The sequence below is a fragment of the Panicum virgatum genome, chromosome 9N (assembly GCF_016808335.1).
Source record: "Panicum virgatum strain AP13 chromosome 9N, P.virgatum_v5, whole genome shotgun sequence".
NCBI lineage: Eukaryota > Viridiplantae > Streptophyta > Magnoliopsida > Poales > Poaceae > Panicum > Panicum virgatum.
In genome coordinates, this window is record NC_053153.1 from 41773530 (window position 1) to 41799193 (window position 25664).

The 25664-nt window shown below is 43.5% G+C and overlaps 2 protein-coding genes and 1 long non-coding RNA gene across 9 annotated transcripts; 1 reads left to right on the forward strand and 2 right to left on the reverse strand.

The window, feature by feature from the left end:
* Positions 1-368: 368 nt before the first annotated feature.
* Positions 369-13061, reverse strand: LOC120690694 (kinesin-like protein KIN-10C). 6 transcript variants are annotated; one of them, XM_039973450.1, is made up of 4 exons: positions 12842-13061; positions 12327-12492; positions 11163-11308; positions 369-833 (listed from the first exon to the last, which is right to left on the reverse strand). In XM_039973450.1, the coding sequence occupies exons 1-4, from the start codon at positions 13021-13023 to the stop codon at positions 797-799; spliced, it is 531 nt and encodes a 176-aa protein (XP_039829384.1). In that variant the 5' UTR covers positions 13024-13061; the 3' UTR covers positions 369-796. The 6 variants fall into 6 exon arrangements, with proteins under 6 accessions (XP_039829384.1, XP_039829387.1, XP_039829385.1 ...); XM_039973453.1 differs by lacking the exon at positions 369-833 and adding an exon at positions 840-1047; XM_039973451.1 differs by lacking the exon at positions 369-833 and adding an exon at positions 7400-8212.
* Positions 2630-3749, forward strand: LOC120690695. The gene is made up of 2 exons (XR_005681869.1): positions 2630-2909; positions 3126-3749. It is a non-coding gene; the product is annotated as an uncharacterized LOC120690695 (long non-coding RNA).
* A 2086-nt stretch (positions 13062-15147) lies between the features above and the next one.
* LOC120692607 (heterogeneous nuclear ribonucleoprotein Q-like) lies at positions 15148-24803 on the reverse strand. Of its 2 annotated transcripts, XM_039975974.1 has the most exons (12): positions 24270-24803; positions 23088-23428; positions 22893-22982; positions 21857-22081; positions 20751-20972; positions 20319-20673; positions 20104-20244; positions 19979-20025; positions 19817-19884; positions 18076-18125; positions 15959-16014; positions 15148-15498 (listed from the first exon to the last, which is right to left on the reverse strand). In XM_039975974.1, exons 1-12 carry the CDS (start codon positions 24712-24714, stop codon positions 15406-15408), a joined length of 2133 nt encoding a protein of 710 aa, XP_039831908.1. In that variant the 5' UTR covers positions 24715-24803; the 3' UTR covers positions 15148-15405. The 2 variants fall into 2 exon arrangements, with proteins under 2 accessions (XP_039831908.1, XP_039831909.1); XM_039975975.1 differs by lacking the exons at positions 15148-15498; positions 15959-16014; positions 18076-18125 and adding an exon at positions 18196-18715.
* Between the last annotated feature and the right edge of the window lie 861 nt (positions 24804-25664).

Below are 25664 nucleotides of genomic sequence, written 5' to 3' on the forward strand. Positions count from 1 at the left end.
GTTGCAGCACTTGATCGCGCTGAAAGGCTTTCCGATGGTATCAAGAAAGCTGCTAAAGGGGACAAGACCCTGCCACAAGGGCTGTATGAAATTGTGGACAACCTTCCAAGTTTTGAACATGATCGTAAGTCTTTTTACTTTGGATACTTGGTCAACAGACCTCATGTTGCTAGAGCTTTCGACTCCCTGCCCTATGATCACAAGATAACTTGGATTTCCAGGTTTGTTAGTGACAACTTTCATGTCTAATGCAATGTGGTATGGACTGAGTTAGACCTCATCTTGCTAGAGCTTTTGGATGTATGGACTGGTAGAACTCTCGTTGCTAGAGTTTTGGTTGTATGGAGTGGTGGAGCTCATGCCTGATGCACTGTGCTATGGAATGCGATCTAATGATTGTCTCAACTTTTGCTTGCAGTGGGTTAATTATGTACGGAACTATGGATTATGTTAATAATATGGCATGACTTCTTAACTATATGTGTAACTGTGATATGTATCATTGTTCCACTATGATATGTATCATTGTTCCACTATGATATGTATCATTGTTCCACTGTCTTTGCATCATTATTATATCTGTGCACTGGTATAAACTCACCAAAAGAGAAAAGTGGGTGATCATAAACATGTCTACATCCTATTTCAGCAACCAAATAAGGAAGGCTCCATCCCTCAAACCAAACAATAAATGGGATCACTCCGACCCTCCAACCAAGCACGTAGCTAGAACCATACCATTCCTAATTTTAGGATGGAGCCATTTAATCCCACCTTGCTCTGCAACCAATGTTCCCTATATGTTAGCTTCCAAGCTCAATCCCATTTGCACCCTGTATTATAAAACCGAGAAAAACAAAGGATTTTTTACTCTGTTTAGCTAGGCAAGGAGATTTCGATCAAACTTATGTTAACAAATTGAATCACATGCAGGTAATCAAACACAAGCAGCTAATACATGATAGTCACTGGTACTATCACATCCTCACGGCCTCGTCTTGGCGTGTCCAAATTGAATCATCCTCGATATGGTGTTAAATTGAATACCTAGAATCCCATTAGCCAAAATAATAAAAGACAACTGAGTTAGTTGAGAAAATTGCATATTTGGGACTCCAAACATCGCGCTTTGCAGTTTTACCATTACTAGCATCGACTTCGTAAAAATGGTATTCCAAACATGTGCAACTTGATTTTCATGCCATTGTGTATATTTCCTCTCTTTTCTATTTCTTTTTCATGTATTTGGTAGATGAATTGACCATAATGTCCCTCTATTTTTTCGCACCACATAAGGTTCGTCTCCTGATAGTCTGTCTTCCCTTCCCGTTCGTGACCTGCTAGGGCCGGTGGCAAGGGAGCCCATGCCGCTGACGAGCTAGCCCTGGCCGTGGCAGGTTCCCCAAATAAATTGGTCCTCGAGTTGTTATTACTCCGGTGCATCGTGCATTGCTCCATGAATGAAGATCTTGTGTTGTGCTCAGGGGTGGATCCTCATGGGGGGCTAGGGGGGATCCAGCCCCCCCTCCCCCCCTAACGACCTAATGCCTGTGGATCCTCCCTAAGCCCCCCCCCCAAGCAAATTTTTGACATTAATCAAGGAGAGGAATAAGAAAAGAGAGAGGAGGAAGAAGGAAAGAGGAAGGAGAAGAAGAAAAGGAGGATGAGATGGACAAGCCCCTCTAGGCTGTGTTCGCCACTGGTCGTGCTTTGTGCGATTCGGCCAGCAGGGAGAAAGATGCCACGAAATCAAGCTAGTGATTTCCAGAGAAGACTTCAAACAAGAAGAGGATTTTCGGAGAACAACATCTTATCATTGTGGGTATTGTTCCTTTTCTACCCCATAAGGCACGGAATAAACAACGCTAAACCCACCCCTGAAAACAGCCCCCGCTGAGAGCTGGGAGGCGCTCCACACAACAACATGTACCCAGATATCCTACATCATTGAAATCTATGGCTGTAAACACAACTAACCAATACTCAACGCGATCGGACGGCCCAGGTTATAAGGATTCGCAGCTTCAACGCGCGTACGAGCAATCCCACCTCCACCCCGCGCCCACAGCCCTCCCTCGAACAAGGTTCGAATCCCGCCGCCAACAAAATTTCCTACAAATTTCTCCCGCATCCCTCTCCCTCCCGCCCTCCTCCCGCAAACTTTGCCGCCATCCCCAACCCACCCTGCGCCTCCCGACGAACCCGCCTCCGGGAGCCTCCGGGACGCGCGCTCTGCCTCCGCCACCGGGATGCGCTCGCTGCCTGCGGGCTCGGGCTCCGCCGGAGCCGTCGGGAGGAGCGCAAGCACAGGACTCCACCTCCGCCGCCGGGAGGCCCGCGTAGGCTGCCTCCGAGAGGCCTGCGCAGGCGGGAAGGCCGCCGCCACCGCCTCCTTCGGCACGCGCGCATCCGTAGGTTTGGGGCGCCGCCGCCTCTGACACGGAGGAGCGCCGGATCTGGGCAACAGCGAGCGGCGGCGCTCAGGCGGGAGGAGGACCCGCCTGATCCGCTCCGTCCCTCGTGGATCTGCCCCGTCGCGTGCATCCTCCTCTTCCTTCCCCGCCCGCCCACGGCCCGCCATCGCGCGCGTCCTCCTCCGCCCGCCGGCGCGCGTCGTTGTCCTCCTCCGCCCGGCCGTCGGCGCGCGCGTCGCTCTCGCTGACCAGGGACGTCGCCGCCGTGGGATCCGGCGGGGAGGAAGGACGCAAGCGTGCCGGTGTGCCGCTGCTCACCCGCGCCGACCATCACCGCCCCGCGCAGTGTTTATTTTCTGACCCCTGGTTAGTCCAATTCTACTAATTCCTACTTTCATGGCTCTACAGCAGCAACAACCGGTCGCCAGCTCCTCTCCTCGTGCCTCCGCGCCACTGCTCCTGCCGTTTAGACCAATTTTTTTGCTGGCAATATAGGTAACTAGGATTGTTCAGTTCTTGAAACATTATAATGAATTGAAAACATTGGAACACTGCTGTTTAGATTGCCATTGTACAATTAGTCAAAAAGCTAAACCTAGAAGATTTTGCATATGCAGTATGCTTTATTACCAACACATATATTGTTTTTTGATTGCTTAATTTGCATTATATGATGTTGCCATAGCGTTAGCATGGGCATTGTTTGTTCAGGGATGCCATAACAATAATCCCATGGATATGATAATTTTCAATAATCCCATGGATATGATCATTTTAAATTGATCAATAATTCTCAGTTGTATGGATGGTTGATGCGTGGCGGAGGTGGAGGAGGCGGTTGTGGGGAAGCCCGTGGGAAGAATCTTCCCTGGTTTTGGAAGGTAAAAACAAATCCCTTGCTTCCATCAATATCCTTATGCAAGTATTTTGGCTGATCATTTCTTTTTGCAGAGATGTTGAGAATTAGTTACAAAGTTTGGTTTGAATGCTGAGAATGATATAATACACACCCTTGCATTCTTAGCTGGTGCCATGGTTTGGTCACAGGTACTAATGAGATCTAATGAGATAACCACCGTCTTGGTTTTGTATATTGTTAGCTGTGATCTAATGAGATTATTATTTTTCAGAAATGAAGAAATACCCATTTTGAGCTATATAATTTTGAATTTCAATGGGATTTCGCAAAACTAAAAACTAGGTTGTGCTTCCTTTAATTTAAACTACATACTTGATTATCCATATTTTCATATGATTTGTTTGTGCTTTGACACTATTATGTAAATAAATTAACCTCAAAAAATATATTTGCTAAGATCAACATCATTTTACCTATGTTGTGTTTCCATATTCATTTGGATAACTGGATGGATGCTCTTTCGGTCTATGCCTCTGGGTCAGACAATGAAAGTATGTATCATCTATAGTACTTCTATAGGTGTGAAAGTGTCAGCCGTAGCGTTAGCACAGGCACTCAGATCCCAATCAGATCATGTGTTGTTTGGTATACGTCTGAAATAACTCTATGGATTATGTGTTGTTTGATGTACGTCTGAAATTTACCCGTGGCGTTAGCACGTGCACCTTACTATCTTCTTTAATTGTCGTCACTGAAAGTGCATCTAGGCCCCTAATGGGTTTTGGTGAATTGAATGACAATATGATTAAAGAACTAATGCTATTGTTAAAGATATCATGAGCAGGGATTCATTTGTAAAAGAATTGTTGTCATTGGCTCATGCAATGAAGAATCAAACAAAAGGGAAATATTATTGAAAGTCAAGCATATTGTGAAGGAAAATTGAAACAAGTGTTCATGAATTGATCAAAGATGGTTTCCAATTATGGCTTAGTATAATGAAGAATCCTTTGTATAAAGGATCAAATGTTCATGATTAGTGTAAGACAAAGATATAAAGATATGAGAATGAAAAGTGGAATTCATTGTTGATGTGCAAAGCTTAACTCAATGAGGTGAAAGTAAGTGGTGAAGAAGCCAACCGAGATGACTAGTAAGAGGCACTAAGAAAGCTTTGGTGAAGCAACGGCTTGCCATGTGCGAATTTGCTAGGGTGAAGTGGCTAGTGTTTGTGGGCTGTTCGAAGTACCATATCTAAACCTTGTTGGGAGAAGTAATGCAGAGCATCAAATACTTTTCGGAGTGACTTAAGGTTCCAAGGATAGATTTGCAAATGTGATGGGAATGCTAAGTCACTAGCTCAAGTATGTATTTGCTCAAGAGAAGATGCAGTGTTGAAGTTCCAAGGTTGACAAAGTCAAAGTATGGCAAAGCTGAAGTGTTTCAGAGTTCAAGTGGTTGAATAGTGATTTACATTTAATCTTGAGTATAGCTATGCCGTACTATCAAGAGGGATGCAATATTGGTTAAATTATACGGTCAAAATTGCTCATAGGTCACCCAAGTGAGGATTCTTGAGAGAAAATCCATGTGAACTAACTTTGTGCTGCTTGGATGATCAAGTGCTAGCTTGGTGGACCAAGTGGGGCACCTTAACTTTGGTTTGGGCTCCTCTGGACTTGACTGGTCTAACTGGTCTAGGGGACTAGTTTTGGCCAGGCCGGTCTAATCGGTCTAGGGGACTAGTTTTGGCCAGGCCGGTCTAATCGGTCTGGTGGACTGGTCTAACCAGTCTGCATTGATAAGCTCGATGGCTAGTTTTAGGAAGTTGGGTATTTATACCCCTTGGCCCTCTCTTTCAAAGGTTGCTTGTTCCTTGGCGTCTATGAGCTTCGGAAGCTAATTTCTTGACCAGTAAAGTCTCCCCAACTCTCTTTGTGAGTTGTGCTAACTAGATTTAATATATTTTAGTTGGGTTGAGGATTGAGCGTGTGTGAGCAAAGTGAGCATTGGCTTTGGCGGAAGCCGAGCTAAAGGGGCGGAGTCGAGTTCTCTCGACCTTACCCCATATTTTTACCCACCTCAAGGGAATCTTATAATCAAGTAAGTTTTTCTCGCTTATCTTTAGTTTCTCGCTAGTTTACTTTTTTACTTAAGTTACTTGCTTAGTTACTTTCTTTGATCTGCGGGATCCCTTGTCTGCGTGGATAGCAAATTCTATCCATTTGGGGTTTCTTCAAGCCTTAGCGCGAGGCGGAAGTCAGTAACTCGATAGTTTAAGCGTGGTGCTTAGTCTTGGTTAGTTACCTCGGGTTGTGTTCCACCCCACGGTACCATAGTGGTAGGCGGCGAGTGGTAACAGCCTTGTCCGTCCCTAGTAGTCCACCACGTTCGGGTGCTTTCATAGCAGTAGTTGCCGAAGGACGTCGGGCTCCCTTCTGAGCCCTTCTCTTAGGCCGCCGAAGCAGATCAAGTTAGTAGCTTACCAAGTTACCTTAGTAATTAGGATTCTGTCTGGAGATAAGCCCTCTACCCTCGTACCTCTACTCCTTGGCGGGTCCGATTGAATCACCCCAGACCACTAGTCGAAACTTAGCGTTCCTTGGATTCGATATCCCAGGCTTACTCACTTGGTGAAAGCTACAATCGATCTCTGTGCGCTTGCGGAGTAATTCATTAGGCTAAGAAGTGCCAACACGCGCCTGCCGCGCCTGCGGGCGCCCGTGTTGCTAGGGCAGGGTCTGACCGGCGGAGCAGTGCTCCTGCGGCCTGCCGGGAAAGAGCAACGCGGGACTCTGATACAATTTGAATAGTGTGGCTGCATCATTGTAGGTCTTGCACAAAAATCGATGATCACCTTTGCTCGGCCGGATGCAAGAGTTTTTTAAAAAAAAATTAAATGCAGGAGCTTTTAGCTGCCTAGAAGCAGGCGCACGAGGCAGGCGCTGCAGGCCTGCGCCTGCGGCCGGCAGCAGGAGGTAGAGCGGGCGCTGCTCACGTGCACTGGGGCCTGCGCCCGCAGCAGGCTTGCTCTTTGCTCTGATCGGGGGCGAACGCTGGAACTCCGGCGGCGGCAGCAGCGGTCTGCACCGTGCGGCTAGGGTTCTTGAGCGCCGCGACGTATAGGGGCGAGTGATGTAGGGAAGATTGATCAACAAGGATGGGCAAATAGGTCCATACGTGAAAATACAAAGCTCGTATACACTGCGTGTGCGCAGTGGCGGAGCTAGGGAGTGCTGGGGTGCTCCAGCCCCCCAACTCCTATGCAACCCATGAAGCCCTCCCAAAGCCCCCGTACAAATTTCAACCATGAATCAAAAGGGGGAAGAGAAAAATAAGGAAGAAGGAGAAGAAAAAGAGAGAGAAGGAAGAAGATAAGGAAAATGAGCCCCCCTAAATCCAAATTCTAGATTCACCACTGCATGTGGGTCTCCGGTGAAGAAAAATGTATTCTAATAGCATATCTCCAATATGAAGACGTAGTGGTATATTTTCAACTTTGACAAATTGTAATGGTATCAGTCCAATTAATCCTTTTAAGAAACACCTATTTACCCTCTCTGAGCAACATCCGAGATCCTTTCGGCCAAATTCAGCATGATGCTATCACAATTCACAACATAGCAGAGAGCTACTTCATCAACTATTTTTTTTTTCATTTCACTCGTTCCTATCCGCGCGTTCCCCATCTACAGTGCTAGGGGCGATTCAGGGGCGATTCCAGCTTCCGGCGTCGATCCGTGCGATTCCCCTCCTCCGGCGTCCGCCACGGCGGCGTTGTGGAGCGGGGAATCGAACGGATCGACGTCCGGTGTAGGTTTAGCTGCTTTCTTAGGTATCTAGCTAGTAGCTTCGGTGTGCCGGTGAGGTCGCCGGCGTCGGCACGGGTTGTCTACGGGCGGCGTGTTGCTGGCGGCGAGGACTTCATGGCGGCTTCTTTTGCTCCCGTTGGACCTTCCTGGTCCATCGGTGGGGGTGCTTCTCCTCTACTGCTGTGGGTTCGCTGATTCTCGGGATGGACTATGCTTCTTCTCCGGTATCGGCGGCGGCGGCAACATGAGGTTATTTCCCGGCAGCACTGTTTGGTGGGGGCAGCGCGGCCACCGTGGAATAAATTTCCCCAGGTCTCCGTCCACCTCGCCGTCATGTGCTCCGGTGGCGGTGGCGGATCTGTGGGGCTCGTTCAACTCGGATCTGAAGCTCCTCGTCGGGATTCAGATGGAGTTGAATCGGGGCTCTTCTTCTTCTTCGACTACAGTCTGTTCTTCCCCTTCTTGTTGCTGCTGGTCCTGCGTGTGCAAGCCGCTGGGCAAGAGAAGGCGCGTGTCAAGACCATCTCGAAAGGCTCGACAGCTGATGGGCGGTTACGGAGGATGTGCTGCAGCTTTCCATTGTTTGCACCTTCGTTTCGGGGATTCATGGTGGAGGATTGCAGCTTGTGCGCGCGGTTTGGCGAACAGATGGGGATCGATGGCCGGGCTGGATGTGGAAGATCTACAGTAGAAGTAGGGATTTGGTTGTAATTTTCTTATTCCTTGGGGTCCTTTCTGCAAAAGTTGGGTGTACTGATCCGTTTGCATCCTTTTAATATATAAGTGCATCCTCTTCGCAAAAAAAATATATTTTTATTTCCGCAAGGAGCAGAATAGCCGAAACATAGTGCGACAGAAATCGAGGAAGTACCCACCACTGAACAAAAATTGTCAATATCCATCTTCACGGACTACCTCACGCTTCCCGATCGCAGCTCAGACTGCAGGAACAGCCTGCTGTTCTGGTTCGCGAGGACGCGGAGGGGACTGAGTTGAGGATCAAGCTGTCATTGCCGGCAGTTGGACCTCTACTGCGCGGACGGCGCGAATCGAGCGATGATGCTGGTGCTGCTTGCTGTACCAGAGAGTGGTCTTAGCTTTGACGCTGGCGTGCACTAACGCCAGCCCTAGCAGGTCGCGAATGTGAGAGAGAAGAGAGACTATCAGGAGATGAAAGGATACGTTGTGCAAAAAAAACAGTTGGGCCTTATGTCAAGTCACCTGCCAGATACATGAAAAAGTAGTAAAAAAGAGAGGAAATACACGCATTGGTATGAAAATTAAGTTGCACGTATTTGGAGTACTACTATTTTTACAAAGTCGATGTTAGTAATAGTAAAACTGCGAAGCGTAATATTTAGAGTCCCAAATATGCAATTTTCCTGTCTTAGTTAGGTTTGTTGTGATGGAACCTATCTAACAAACCTTAGTGTTCTAAATCAATCTAAAGCATTATTGGCTTAGTTTCTCAAAAATGTTTATAGAGGTGAGTAGCGTTCGTGTATATGAGCATCCACGCTTCAAAAAGAAAAGTAATATGATACTTTTGCAGTCCAAGAAGATTGCGTTCACATTAGCCAACATATTTATCATAGAAGTGTCCTACTGTGGAGCCTTCAAACTTGGTATAAATTTCACATGTACAGCAAAACAAATAAGATTGCTAAAAGTCAAGCAAGCCCACACCTAAAAAAGGAAATAAAAGGTATACGCTATCCAAAACAGTTAGTGAAGGGCTCCTACCTGACCTTCTAATGTTAGGACACACAAAAGCTGTGTGTGCTTCAAACCTAAAATACCTAAACAGCTATTGAAGTCATCCTAGTTTCCCCGACGATGGGGCAACCTTTTTTTTCTCGAATACTCCCTCCATATTGTAATGGAAGTCGTTTTGAATTTGTCATAAGTCAAATATTTTGAACTTTAACTATAAATAAATTATCTTAGATTGAGTTTGAAAATATAAAAACGATGTAAGTAGAATCATCTTGAAATGTAATGTGGTAAAAGTATATATTGACTATATTTTATAAATTTTTTATAGCGAAAAGATAGTGGTCAATGTTGTTTTTGAAGAATGACTTCCTTTACAATATAGAGGGAGTACGCAACAGAACTGCATATCTTTGTATTAAGGAGAAGAAAGAAATTCGGTATAGGATGCGTTGCCCTGTAGACGAATGCTTAGGAAGACGCTAGGGCAACCTAATGTGTGCTTTTCTATTGCCAAATTCTGTTCTCTTATCTCAACCACTATTGAAGGCAATGTATCTAGACTGCCGACACTATAGCAAACCCGATCTCTACTAGCTTGATTTCCATCGGAACATAAACTGAAGGGCCTGTCGCTGATCCGGTGAAGTTTTGCCCTCTAGTCTGTTCTCCGATTCTATTTACAATGGCAGAGCATACAGCATCACCAAGTCCTATTGCCAGGTTAGGCGGGGCGGGCTATGCATTGCTTCGGGTGACGGAAAAACTTTCCATCACATGATGAAGCGCGGGTGTCTCGCTAGTGGAGCGCTACATCGATGGATGCTTCATCAAATGCGTCTATACCAATTTGCCGTGAGTCCACGTACCCTACTTTTGTGATAAATTATAATTATACAAATTTTCAGAATGGCGCTAGCTAGTGAGAACTGTTTTTGTATACAGTTGTTTCTCATTTCCGTAGAAAGAACTACCAGCCAGGAGATGAGACTCTTGAAAATATTATCGTCACTAGCTAATCTAGTTGAGTTGGCGTAAGATCAAGAAGAACGGAAGCCTATCTTCTTTCTTTGTATCGAGACCTGCAAGAGCAAAGAATGTTTAAGAGAGCCCGTGTATATGCATTTTAAAAATATAAAATTTATTACATCATCTCACAAAAAAAGTAAGTTTAAAAATAAGAATCTTAAATTCTAAAACAAGTATCTGCATTAAATTTGAATAACATCAAATAAGACCCCATTTAAATATATTTGGATATTTTCTATAAACATTTTTTATTAAATAAAAGATTTTTCATGACATATGTGTGCTGAGAATAAATTATATGAACTCGCGAACAGGATAAATCTACACCTTGAACTAACTATATAAACTAAAGAACAAAAACATATACATCTATAATTATTAACTCACTCACGAAATAAAAAATTGTACACCTAGAACAAAGTACATGGACTTACCAAACAAAAGACTTTATAATTGAAAACACTTGAATAAACTCACGGAAAAATTTATACATCTAGAGCAAATTATATGAACTCGTGGACCAAAATATATGCACCGGAAACAAATACCTTGTAGACACACAATAAATACTACGATCTTTGGGAAAAGCAAATGGAGAAATATAATAATAAAGAATAAGAAAAGAATAAAAACTAAAAAAATCAAATAAGAGGATAGGTACAGAAAGAATAGAAAAAAGTTGAATAAGACATTAAAGAATAAAAGAAAAAAACTTTAGATAAGGAATAAGGGGGGAACAAAAAAAGAAAATATATCAAATATTAGTAACTTTAAAACACTCACACACTTAGTCTATAGAAGAAAGAAATAGAGAAACAAATAAGAATAAACAAGAAGAAAAGAAATACTAGTGAAGAAATATTTTCGGGAGCATTAGAAATAAGAAGAAAACAAAAATAGGAATGAGAAGAAAAAATAAAACAAAAAGAAGATAAGGTGCAACCCCATTGCATGCATATGCCGGCTGCTGCTGGTCAACCGATTTACATACAGATGCACCCCTGCCCGGTGAAATTAAACGCCTACTAGAGTCCAGGGTGCGCCATTAGTGCGGTATTAAGGAGGAAATTGCCTTTTAAAAAAAAGTATTTGGAGATGCCTTCGTGAGTTAGTGTAAATATTTACAATGTTGGTAGTGTAATAGTTTTTCGCACTTGTGCATATGTTACCTCTGAACATACAGCAAAGACAAATCTAAAATAATCAGTTGAGGTAGTCGTCATATCATTCACAGAAAAGCACGGCAGCAACATGCTACAATGCAAGCAATAAGAATAAGAGCAAAAACACTAATTTCAACCTGAGACTTTCTACATAGAGCCCAGAAGTAATTACCTGGCATTGGCAAAATTCAATACCTTCGAACTCAGGTCATAATCTTCAATTAATACGGTGTCGTACGAAGTCAATATTAATTGACGAAAATAACCAGCCTGGGAGATAAAAATCATCGGAAGCTCATGTCTTAACTCTGAACATTTCTGCAGCAGAAAGGTAATGTAAGAATCACAGTAGCCATCGATTTCGTTGAAAAGTACAGTAACAACATACTAAAATGCAAGCAGTAGAAGTAAGAATAGTGCACATAAGTTTGAACGGTAAAGGAGCTGAAACCATGTTAAGATAAACAAAATGTACCAAATAAATATTCAATTGGCGAGTTTGCACTCTTACATTCATGCTCTGTTTAGTTGCATAAATTTTACCCCCAAAAACATCACATCGAATGTTTACAAACCTTTTTGCACGGATAGGTTGTAAATCGCGAAATGAATCTAACGAGCCTAATTAATACATGATTTGCAACTTACTTCAAAATAGTAAGATTCCGTTTCAAAAATTTTACGTGTAAACATCTAAACAAGGCCTCAGTCTGCAATCCTACATTCCATTCTATAGAACTCAAATACAATGTACTTCCACTTTCTAGAACTCTCCTCCAGCCTCCGCGTCATTAGTAATTTAGGTAAATTGAGCAAGAGAGAGTCTAAGACTTCTTTAGCAATTGAATTCTTTATGTGCAAGCATTAAAAGCAAGTCTGTCCAGGTCACACCCATATGCCTCATTCCCATGAGAAGACATAGGCTAACTTCTGCATGGAAATCTTCGTCGACAGTGCAGCAAAATTCACAAGCTCTGTAGACAAAATACTACATCCCTACTTACTGAAGATATGCAACAGTTTAGTGCAAAACTAACTGCAAGTTTTGGAATACTAATGTTGGCATCACAAAGGAATAAATTACCTAAAAACGCAAATTTTCAGTCTTGTCGGCAAGCAGCGCAATCTTGTCCCCACGTTCCTGGACCTCCTTATCAACATTGCAATAAGGAATTCAGAAGAAGGTTCAGAACCTAAGCTTTTTGCAATGTAAGACAGTTACTTCTTCCTATAGCAACATATTGTTGGAAGGAGACCTTCCTTAATTCCGTCCAGAGAAACATCGAGCATTTAACAGCCGGCTGATTCAGCACGCAGTCAAGAGAATAGCAAGCACCTGCATCATATATGTTTTGCCGCTGCCTGTTGCCCCGTAGGCGAAGACCGTGGCGTTGACCCCCTCGAATATGCCGGGGATCACTGTGCTGACCCCCCAGTCAAATATCTGGTTGATGTTGTCCTCTTGACTGAACAATGCATCCAGCTTATAATGCTCGCCCCGGCTGCATAAATGGACCAGTAGTCCAGCACACCAACTAAGCACCATGAAACAAGCTAGAAGGCTCTTGCTGAATTAGCAATCAGTTGGCTTGCAGAAGACCATGAAACAAAAGCTAGAAGCCTCTCCACTGAATTAACAATTACTTAATAGTTAGTAGCAGAATAACAACTTGCAGTTTTTTCCAGAAGCACACTATGTTGGAATGAATTTTCCCTTGGTACTTCACTAATTTCTGGCAGTTTTGCTTAATTGGGTGCCAAACGTGATGATCTGAGATCAGCGCAAGAACTACCCGTGTACCATCAAGGGCTCCAACTCGTACGCTGATGATGGGCGCTAGGGAGGCGTACCTGGTGTGCTGGCCCATGAACTGGACGGTGACCTCGCCGCCGAGGTGGCTGTTGAGGAGGGAGACGCAGAGCACCGCCGCAGAGGTGGCCTCCGACGGTAGGAACAGGCGCACGCGCAGGACGACGCGCACCGGCCGCGAAGAGGGCGCGGCGGATCGAGAGGGTGTGGCGGCGCCCGCCATCGGAGAGAGGATGAGGATCACGGCATTGCGCGAGTGGCGAGGCGGGCCCTCGAATTTAGGTTTGTTTCCGCTTAAAAGCTGATTCTGGATGAAAATAAACGAGAATCTCACCCAAACGCTTTGCTTATTTTTCGCTTATTTCAACCACCGCTTCTCTGGAAATCACCAGTTCAACGTAAAACACGATTCTGAGAAAAGCGTATCCAACCTCGCGCACGGGAGAAGCGAGGCTTTTTTCCACACGATACCCCTCCCTCCTCCCGTTACCCCTCTCCTCCCGATACTGCCCTGCGCCGCCGCCCCTCATCCCTGCGCTGGCGGCCCTCTGCAGCGCTCCTTCGCGCCCTCCTTCTCGTCGTCTGCTCGTCCCTCCCGCCCCACGCCGCCGCCTACTGCCCCAGCGACATTCGTTCCGATGCTCCGCTCCGGCCAGTACCACGGTGTAATCCAATCAACCTCAACCCTTACTCAAGAGCAGGCATCCTGCAGCTATTCCTCGTCGTGTGTGTCTGATCTGTGCGGTTGTTTCATTTGTTTTGCAGTCGAGATCGGGTGTGGTTTGACGTGGTCGGCCGCCACTGCCCCGCTTTCGCGCTTTAAACCGGGAGGTGAGGCTTTATTGGAAGGCCCGTTCGTTCCATCTCCACGCTTTCTTCTTTTTGGGTGGTTTAGTGATTTGGTTGAGGTTTCTTGTGCAGGTGCTGATGCCGATCCCTCAAGTACTGCAGTATTCAACATGTCTGAGCCTACATTATTTGATTTATGCATAAGCTTCATGGGACATTAGAGAATGTGACTTAGAAGATCCGCTATGGTTTCGTGATTTAGTTGTATCCATCATTTATGTACTCGTAGTTTAGAAATTAGTGCTGGAACAATGTATTGATATATTGTGATATTAATGTATTTGATCTAATAGTAATACTATGTAGTCAAGATACTTAGAAAATATAAGAATTATTGAATTCTACTCGTATTCAGCAAAAAAATGAGATGTCATCAGCCTCAAGGGCATTTCAGACAATTTACCACTCAACTCAGAGAATCGACTCAAAATAATCAGGATTGCCAAACACTCTACTTATTCAGACAGCCGATTCTCTAGGCAGCAGACTTATCTCATAATCCAGATTCTCAGAAAAGCAAGATTCAGAAAAGCGGAAACAAACATGGCCTAGGTGTTCGGAATCGGGGGCGTGGCGTGGCAGCGGGTATGGTGCGTCCAGACGAGCGGTGGGGATTGGAGAGGACGGCCACCATTGGGGCCGGAGACCGAAAACAGCTGCGCAGCAGTGCTGAGCGTGAAGAAGTGTGCAGGGAGAAGCAGCAAGTGCGCAAAGCAGAATAAGGCGACGGCGGCGGCGACATGTACGAGCGAAGAGGGCCAAGGCGGAGAAGGAAGAAAAGAAGAAAGAAATAAATGACGCCGTGAAGACTTAAACCACGGCGGGCGCGCGTGCGACGAGAGGCTTTCCAGAAAAGAGGTGGCAGGCGGATTTCTGCAAATGTCGCCAAAATAAAATTCTCTTCTTCGGATTAAAATATTCTGGACTACAAGGGTCTACGCGCGAAAAAAACCAACGCGATTAGGGCCTATCTGGACTGCGCGTTAATTTCGGGAAAGTACAATTTTTTTTTTGAAAATTTCCACACGTTTGGTTGGCTGCCTCTAGACGGCTGGATCGGCTCCGATCCAACGGCCCGGAAAAGAGGCCACGTAGATGCGGTCCCGGGGCGTGAAAACTTGCAGGATTAGAGAGTTTCGATTAGCAGCGCAAGAGAACTAAATGTTTGCACTAAGCATGAAAGGAGATTAAAAGCCTGCCGTGTGACAGGCTGACAGCACAACTGCTATATAGAAAAATAGCGCACCATGACCGAAGCCTAGTGCAGGACATGCCTTCAGGTGATGCATCCGCGATGTAGCGCAGCCGACTGCAGGTCCTGGAAGGCTGGAACTGGAAGTTCTCCAAGGTAGCACATTATCTGCTTGACGCTACCCTAAGGTATGTTGTGGTTTAGCTCAACTGAACCCTTGTGCAGCTCGTGAGCAGTACGCAAACATACAAAAACTAGCGAAATGCCGAAATCAATGCTTATATGATATTGCTGTCTACACAGACGCAGCAAAAAGCTTCTGGGCGGGCATTCTTCTTTAACATCCAAACCGGTGTGCAAGACTGCACTTCCGTATCGTTGATTTTCTTTCAGCAAAATAGGAAGGCACAGAGTTCTTATTTCTGTTAAGATTAGGTTTTGAAGTTTGAACAACTAGGTGAGGCATCTAAATATATACACTGGAATGAACTCAGGTCCTCGTTATCATGTGGATCAAAATATCAAATGGAAGCACGGAGATGAGCAGCTGCCACTTGATTTTATTTAATAGTCTCTTCGAGGGGTGTATGAACCATTCCTTGGATAATAAGATGCACTAGGAGGTGGCGGGGGCGGGTATACATATGTATATCCAGCCTGCATGGACAACAAAAATTAACTGAGACAAAGCGCAGGTAGCTGCAAATTTCAGAAATATTCACAAGTAGTAAACATCAGAGATATGATAAAGAAGGATTACGAGAAAGCGGGTTATATAAACAAGATATGCCCATGTGGGTGTCTAGACCCAAAAAATCAGTAGGTTTTGTACCCAAAACGAGGGGCAGGGTTCAGCCCAATTTCCAGAATACTGGGGGCAGCTGCCCTCTATTTATGATGACAATATACCTATCATGTATCGTATTGAGATATTAAGTTTACATTTGACAATTAAGCCAGTTTTGTAATTTTAACACATACATGGAGTGACTAAACATACTTCAAAACAGTTAGCGAATGAGCAATATATTCACTCTTGTGATAGTTAATATTGACTTCAAAATATCAAAACTGGAAATATGTATAGCAATCAAACAACAAAATTGTCATGAGTTACCTCATAGTCAGCATAGCTTGTATGACCATAGTAAGCTGATCGTGAAGCTGCAGTTTCTGCCCAAAAGAAATTTTAGATTATACACTAAAATGTTTGGCCAAATGAAAAAAGCGGAAACAAAGAATAACCACAGTACATGAGACCACCACAAGTTTGCAGGGTAATCTAAATAACTAGCACCACAAAAAAAATCAAACAAATCAAATTCTCAAATTAAGTGTTGGTTGAAGACAAAGGAGCTCATGAGAACATTGCTATAATGGTATTTCAGTGGCTCAGTAATTAGTACAGTATTAAAGGAACAGCAAAAACAATACTAGCTCTCTTTTACTATTACTGATATTACAATGGTTTTTTACAATTATTTTATATAGCATCATCCTTTTGAGACATTGTTGGGTTTTCATCTCTAGGCTAAAATGAATGGCAACGTATGCTATGCAAACCACATTCGTATGCAAACTATGAAAATTTCAATCTGGACCATCGGATCAACAACCAAGGGGAGGGGCGCAGGGGGTTGGGAGGGGGGATTTGCAAAAGTGTGATTACCCAATCCAAGGGCGGGTCCAGATTGTAAAATTATCCCATCCCCCATGCCCCTTGGATATTGATCCGATGGCCCAGATTGGAGTTTCTATAGTTTGCATACGAAAGTGGTTTGCATAGCATACGTTGCCAAAATGAATAGTTATTGGTAAAACACTTATCCAAACATATATTTCAGAAACAACTACCAAATGCGCAAAATAAACCCAGATTTCATGGGCTGGGCACTTCAGATGCGCTGGCTATGGTTTGAGAAAACAAACCCAAATCGACCTTGGGCTGGTTTGGAAGTACCTGTGCACCCAAATGCCTCAGCAATGTTTGCTATTTCTGTTGTGACAAATGTGGGCAGTGGCAATAACACTCTTTTCTGGTCAGATCGATGGCTACTTGGGAAAAGTTTAGAAGAATTTGCACCAAATGTTTACAGGATTGTCACACTACGCACTCGAAAGAAAAGAACAGTGGCTGAGGCTTTGGTGGATAATACTTGGGTTTCTGACATAAGGGGCGCACTGAATTGGCATGGTCTTATGGAGTATCTAGATCTTTGGGATGCAATCTCGGATATTCACCTAAGAAATTCGACTGACATACATCGCTGGAAATTTGAGAGCTCAGGTTCCTTCTCCACAAAATCAGCTTATAAAGCCTTCTTTGTTGGCGCCATCAAGTTTGAAACTTGGAAACGTTTGTGGAAGTCTTGGGCCCCTAACAAGTGCAAGATCTTTCTCTGGCTTGCAATCCATAATCGATGTTGGACAGCGGATCGCTTGCAAAAAAGGGGACTGCCACATCCAGACCGTTGTCCCCTTTGCGACCAAGAAGAAGAGAACATCCAACATATTTTAACTTCTTGTGTTTTCGCCCGTCAGTTCTGGTTCAACATTCTGCAGCCTCTGAACCTCTTCAGCTTGGCACCAACTTGACGAACAGCCTTTCTTGCTGTCTGGTAGAGGAAATCCTGGAGAAAGGTGCAAAAACATTCTAAAAAGGGGTTCAACTCGCTGGTGATACTTGGAGCATGGATCCTCTGGAAACATCGCAACTCTTGCGTTTTTGATGGATCTGCTCCAAATATTCAGATTGCGATCCAGGCCTTCAAAGATGAAGCGAACCTATGGATTGCAGCAGGCGCTAAAGGCCTTGCTGGCTTGGAACTTGTGAGGACCTCCTAGTTTAGGATTACCATCTCGGTCAGGCCTTTATTTTGTTTATGCCTATGTAACAGTCCTTACTTCTATAAACATTTCCTCACCACTCTGATCCAAGGTGGGGAGAGATTTTTGTAATTGGATCTTTCTCCTTAATACAATGATGCACAGCTCTCCTGCGTATTCGAGAGAAAAAAAATGCGCAAAACTGCCATATTTACATGGCATTAAATACATGATATATGAAAACACTGAAATTGGTCTTAAATACTGTAACACCCAAGCAGTCACAAGAGGAATTCAACATGCATAAATGGGGATGCCAGGTAAATGATCATTCCTGTTAATGTGTCATTATTATATATAATAGCAAATGCCTAGTTAATAAAATATACATAACTCACAAGATTATACCTCTAGCATAAGGATGACGATCTATTGGATGGACACCATATTCTGCAATTCTGTGAGCATAAAATAGAACTGAAATTAGGTACAAGCTAAGCCAGACCTCAACAGTACCAAATAGATGCTATAAAGGTCATGGTCTGAATAGGGACAAAGTCATAAATTTTCCCAAAGCGGGCCACATAGTAACAAATAAGTTTTTTTGCAAGTATAGTAACAAATAAGCTATAGGTGGGTATACAAAATTTAAATTTCGTTTTTATTTTGTATGGTAAAAGTTTTGCGTATACATATGGACCTGGAAGAATCTCCCATGGAGTTCACTCGCAATGAATATTGTGAACAGTAACCATAGGCGCGCTATTGCAACAGGCTCACAATCTCACAACGATGTCATGTTGGTTTGTTCGTTGTTACCAGAATCATGGTTCATAGGATATGTGGTACAGACGTACAGTCCTCATCTCTCTGGTACTCTTGGTTTCCCTTGGGATAACAGACTGAGCTGCCATGGCATGCTCTTTTCCAACGCCAGCCACACCTCCATTCCTCCACCGGGAGGTCCTCAACTCTCGCATCAATTGCAGCATCCCCAAAAGCAACTCTTATGTATTACAGCCTCCGTACTGCTGCCTTCTCCGATCTCCTAAACCCAGGGGCAGAGATAGAAAGATCCTTCAGCCCAGGCTAAACCAGTGGACAAGTACAAGTTGACTAAAATTATGCTAAAACTACTGCTTTGGGTCCAAATACTATATATATTTACATGGGATGAAGTTAGCTGGACCTGTGCTGCAGCACACCGAGCACGGGCCCCGGCTCCACCCCTGCCTAAGCCCCTCAGTCTTCGTCCATTGGGGTTTGTCTAGGCCCCTCGTACCGACTACCATTTACGAGCTTCAGTTCGCCCACGAATTGAATGGCGATCAAGGCCTCCCTGCGCAGTTCTAGTAACTATAGGTTTGCTTGCCCATTAAGTTAGCTATTACTTCCTCCATTTCGTTCTGTACGGTGTATTTTTGTTTATTAGGACAAGACTTTGACCAACAATTACTCAATTAATATATCATAAGTATTTTTGTTATGGCAAGTGGGCCGGCCACAGGCCTAGGCCCACAAGTACTGAAGCGCGTGATCAGTACCCGCGGGTACTGTAGCGCCGCCATAGGTTAGTTTAGGATGAGTCTAGAGATTAGATTACTTAAGGGTCAAGTTTCTCAGGTGCCTTATCTATAAAAGGCTGCTATGAGTCCTAGGGTTAGGCAAGCAGAAAATAGATCAAGAGTGCATCTCAGAGCCTCCTGCGGGAGGGCGAGTAGCCAATTTATCCTGCTGTTCTAGTATCAATAATCAGTCCACATCATTTTTCAATACAAATCTAATAACATCAACTTTCCGTCACAAAATCCAATTACTAATAGAATGACTGTTGGTCAAAGGGTTGTCCTAATGTAACAAAATACACCTTACAATTTGAAATGGAGTATGAGATAGGAAGTTAGGGATGCTATCGTTAAGATTGAATTGCATTAGACATAATTTTAGATACGTGGCTATACAGCAATTGTCTCCATAAAAAGTGAGGAAGGTCACTAATAAAGAGCCAGCAAGGATTACGGAGGAAAAGCCTTTGCGTTCAGGGGCTCTCTACCGTGGCCAGCCACAATCATCTCTTTCTCCCTCTCAAATCCCCAAAACTCAAGACATATAAGACTAAAAGTAAGCAAGAAATGAAAAGGAAAGAAACCTTTGCCGATCATATGCATGGGTGCTGTGAACTTGACTTGCAGGAGGGATGAATCCAGCATGAGGTGCCTAAATGGCTCATACAAGAGTAACTTATAAATAAAAACTATGAAATATTTGATGGTGAGAGTAAGAATATCAGGATCTAAAACTTTCAAAGTACCAGATCAGAGGCATATGCTTTAGATCTCGAACTTCCATCCATATTACCTGCATATTCAGGTATAAGAACCAGTTTTGGCTCATTAAATGACGATCAATGAATTTGAGTTATCAAAGAGAACATACTATTGTTATGTGCTCTCTTCAGTGATCTTTCATTTATATAGATATTTTTGTTCTTGCCAGCTTTCCTTTTTCTTCTGGAACTGTTAGATGTTTTCAATACTGCAGCACGTTGATAGGTTCCCTGGCTCTCATCAACATTACCTGCACAATCATTAGTATAAGAAACAGTTTTCATTCACCAAATAAATGTATGAGAGTTACGAGAGAAAACATACTATCATTTTCCGCTTTCTGTGATGGTTTTTGGTTTACAGAGGCATTTTTGTAATTCCCAACTTTCCTCTTCCATTCAGAAGGATTGGATGTTTGCAGTACTTCTGCAGCACCATGTGAGGTTAGCTTTACATCAGAATCATTTGGTAATTCACTTGGTGAATTCATCTTCACAATGATCTCCTTTGTGAGAGTGGTAAGCTTCTTTTTGCCTTTTGGCAATTTATGTGGTGAATCCTTGTCTACAACAACCCTCCCTGTGTGGGCTTTATCCTTCTTAGATGTAGTAGCACCTTCTGATGTTTCACCACTACTGGCCTTTAAACTACTTTTAGGTCGAACAAGACACGCAGACAACTAGGTCACAAAAAAAATACATGTCAGAAAGTTATCCAAAGCAACTGAAGGGCATAAGAAAACATGATATATGATACCTTGAAGCCTCCATCGACAATATTAGCATTGTTTATTCCTTCCACACAAGCTAATGCACTCATGCTGGAGGAGAATTCAACAAAAGAAAAGGTTTCAATTTTTATGTTCTTTGATATCTGGAGAAGGTCAACTTTCAGAATCTTCCCGTATTGTTGACAGCATTCTTTAATTTTATCTTCATCCCAAGAAAGAGGGATACATTCCAGGTATACTTTTTTAGCCTACAAAGATACCAGTTAGTTATGAAGACATGACAAATTATTAATGCCCCCGATAATGGCAGATTAACTTCATGTACAAATTACTGAAAAATTAAGTATATCTGATCTGTTAGTTGTTAATCTGCACTGGTGTTGCAAAAGACAGAAGTTGCCTACTGATTTGAAATAACCTTTGGATTACACAGAACAATATACAAAACTTCTCTCTTTGTTTGGTTAAAAGGTTATATGGCTAGCTAGCAAATCGTAAATCGTAAATCTAATAATGTTTCAAAAAATTTTAGTACCCAATAACCAGTCCTAAAAACATAGTTACCACTCTCGATACAACAACGCTCACACCAAGTGCTGGAGTAACAGGTCTGGATTGAACACCAAATATCATTGAACATGTAGATTATCATAACACCTTATAAGCATGATAAGAAACAAATAGATATTTACACATGGATTATGGAAATAAGATTCTCACACTATGCAATACGTGAGTTTAAACATGGCAATGAAGGACTAAAGTTTATCATTTGATCTTTCGTATGCTTAGCCACTGGATAATTTAGCTTCTGCCACTCATAGGAATGTTGCAGAATAAGCTTTTTACCTTTTTCCAGTACAAGTTTAAAAGTATCAACCAAAAGATAAATAACCAACTACTGGTGTTTTGTGTAAACTTGTTGCGCTCAAGTTTGTACACGATTCATAACCACCTGACATGCTGTACTGGCCTTGTCTTATAAGGAAAATAGTGAGTACCAGGACATGTACACTATACAGAAAACAGTAGCTTTCATAAAACTTAGTTCATTACCAATATCGCATAGTATTTATTAAGGAAAAATGACACAAAAGGTGTCTTGAATACTAAATCGACAATGAAGGCTTACCTCTATAAGATTCTCACTTGGTTTTACATGGGTTTGACAAAATGATACTTTAGCACTTCTATCAGTGCCAAAAATAGCATCTGTTTTAATTAACTGTTGAAATGCTGCTCTGGCATAGTAATGTGAGGCAAATTTAAGAAAAGCAAACCCTCTGCCTCTTCTCTTGGAAGTGGGAAAATTTATCTCGCAGTCTTGAATCCCTATACTTTTTAAGGTGGTCAGCACCTAAAAAGAGTTAAAACATATATTAAGTAAATCTGTAAATGATAACAGCTCTATAGCAAGTGATGATTTGCTGAATTCTGCACTCTTATTCAGAGAGAAGAAAATGAGTTAAATAAAAATGAATAGTGAATATTGAACTGATAAGTGTGAATAAAGAATCAAATGTTCAACTATCTGAAAATAGAATTTGGGGTAGAAAAATATTTTTAAATTAAAAAAGATCATTTTTTCAGTGGTACAATGTAAAATGAGCCTAGAAACCATTTTATCTCATCAATTTTCAAATGTTCTACATTTGACGACAGCTGACATTTCACCATGATGCAATCACAAATTTTGCTTCTAGATAAGTTCATCTACATTTCTGAACCTCACATTACGTATCATTTTATCAACAATGGCTATATTATCAATGCAAAATACCAATAATTGTATCATGCTATAATACGCATAAACTTTAATACTTTCAATCTTGTCATAGGTACCTTTTTCAGCCTTCCACTGGCTGCATTAAACAATTATTAGTCAGTTGATCAGTTCTATTTAATTGTTCAGCAAGGTAACTCATTAAAAAAAATCAGCAGCAGCTCAAGGTGGTCTGACTCAGCACCTAGCTGGAGTCTAATTTTGGTTAATTCTTATAAATTTAAATAAACTGGACAGTTCAGACTACAATCCACATATATATTGTATACATTTTTATCCCTTCAACAAAATTGAACCATTTAACAAATTTATATTTGGAAAATAATATTCTTACAAAGTGATAAGATAACAAGATTTTCAGGAGATTAAGTGTGTAATATCATGCCTGATCTTTGGTCCAGCCCTTACATATGTTTCCCAGGTAAAGGACATTATTATCTTGACAAGAAGATACCCTGACCTTTCCTCCTTTAACCTGATGAAAACAACATAAAAAACAGAATATATAACCAAGATGCATTAAGCTTTGACACATTAAACTAACTATATAAAAGGGCTGAAGCATTGTCAGATCCAAAACCTCAATTCCCTCCTTAAATTCAACAAGAGCTTTCTTTGCAGCTTCAATGCTTGCATAACAGACAAATGCAATATCATTGTTCTTTTTGGATGATGAATTTTTAATTATCCTAACAGATTTAACATCCCCGCATTGAGAAAAAACCATTGCAATGTCTTCCTCAACACAATCTTTAGGCAATTGGTCAACAAGTATTTCAAGACCTCCAGCAAGTTCAGAGTTCTGCGCATCATTTCTTTTGCTTCCACAGCTATAACTGACTTTCATGAATCGATCAGCAACTTTATCCTTATTTGTGCCGCCACATTTACCATGTTCCTGTTTGGATACTTCATTCGCATCTGCAGTAAATAGAAGGAAAATGACTCTTTTACTACTACTGAGAAGTTTGACTATTAATGTAAAGCACAGAAATATTCTACGAATGAGTTGGAACTGCCAAAGATTTACTAGGTGGGAACCATCTACCATTGAGTATAAAGAATACCCTTCAATAACAGGCTACTTCGCTAAAGAGAGGATATCTTAATATTCTTACACGCAAATTACGATAAAAAGTTCAATACTTGTAACCTTCTTAGCTCAGGATAAAATGACTTCAGTTGTGGTTGTATCATCTTTTCTCCTGATACTTTATCATTTGATTATAACAGAGATAAAAACCAGAATGACCATTAACATTTAAGGGCAAGGTTTTTAAAGCGGTAAGGCGAGGCGAGGCGAGGCGATGGGGAGCCGCTCAGTCGCCTAGGCGACGCCTAGGCGGGCTAAGGCGAGCCTTAAGCAAGGCGATGGGAAACCGCCTTGTCGCCTAGGTGACGCCTTTAAAACCCTGTTTAAGGGACATGATTTTAGACAGAACTCTGTCCCAAAGGTCAACCAACATAATTTGGAGAAGATAACCCATTGTGCTGCCAATTAGGTGTCCAAAACACTCGAGAATCCTAACCATGCAACAACCAACCATGAACAATATTATAACAAAGGCTTGGAACTCTTGAATTTCTTGTACAGTGTACAATGCACGTTAATTTGTCCGCCCCACCTCGCACACATCACCTGAACACTAGAACTTCAAACCATACACACATCGCGCATCTACACGAACAAAAAGTCTACCACCAACATAATAACAATTATAAAAGTTAATATGGATATCAATATGCCATAGCCCCAACGTACCGTTCGCCGCAGATCGATCCAACAGGCCTTTCTCCTCAATATCGTCGCATTCCTCCTTGCCCTCTTCCACCTCCTCGGGCTCCTCTTCCGAAGGCGTAGTCTCATCGGATTCCTCATCCAGCTCTTCCTTCGCCCCCTCCAGCTCTTCGGGTTCGTCCTCCTCCCCAGGCTTCAACGCCACCAGGGGCTCCATCAACGATGCCCCCATCACATCCCCAGCCTCTACCTCCCCTGCATCCCCTTCCACTTCCTCCTCATCTTCCGCCTGCTCGTCAGGATCCTCCACAGGCTCCACCTCACCATCCTCCTCAATTGCAGCCGCCACCCCCACATGGATCTCCTCGCCCTCTCCTCGCCCTCTCCCAACATGCTCCGCTGCTTGGGTTTCTCCCTCCGTCAAGGTGGGCGCCGGAGAAGTCCCATCGGCGGTAGCGGATGCGGCCATCCCGGCCTTCTGAAGCTAGGGTTTCTGATTCAAAGGGAAGGATGGGGAAATTGGAGAGGAGGACAAAAGGCTCGAGCCGTTTAAGAGAGGCTGAGGGCCAGTTTGGTGCGGCTTCAAACGCTCCTAGACCTGATATCGAGCTCTCGGCTCGTTTACAGCGTAGCTCGTTATCGCTCGACTCGTTAACACAGTGATTTGGTTGGGGAAACGGCTCGGCTTAGCTCGTTAACATCACAAGCTAGAAAATAGGCTCGGCTCGGCTCGTTTGCTAGCTCGGGCTAGCTCGTTAGCTCGTGAGCCAGCTCGAATCAATTTCACTCCGGCAAGCTGAGCGTCACTGAGTCGGAGCGCAGGTCTGTGGCCGCGGCGCGGGGCCACGGGATGTGGGTTGGGGCGTCGCGCGGGGCTGCCGGCCGAACCACAGAGGCAGGCAGAGAAAGCGGCGCTGGAGGCAGGCGGGAGGGGCAACGCGCGGGGCTGCCGGCCGGAGCGTGGAGGCAGGCGGAGTGGGCGGCGCGTGGGGCCGCCAGCCACGGCGCGGAGCCACGCGATGGAGGCGGGCGCTGGCGGTCTGTCGCCTAGCGGCCACCTATCAGCCCGGGCAAACGAGGAGTGCTGGAGGCGAGGACGGCGTGCAGCGGCTGGTCAACAAGCTGAGTGCGGGGGCGGCTAGGGCTGGAAAAATAGCTAGAGGCTCGCGAGCTGGCTCGAGCTCGCTTCGGCTCGGCTCGGCTCGGAGCGGCTCACGAGCCTCCAACGAGCCGAGCCGAGCCTACTTTCTCAGGCTCGTGAAAATGACGAGCCGAGCCGAGCCGGCTCGCGAGCTCAGTCCACTGAGGCTCATAATGGTTCATAGGCTATTATGAAACACTCTAACCCTAACATGTAGTGTGACAATATCAATATTAATCTATATCTATGCTTAATATGATTATTGTTTATTGATTACT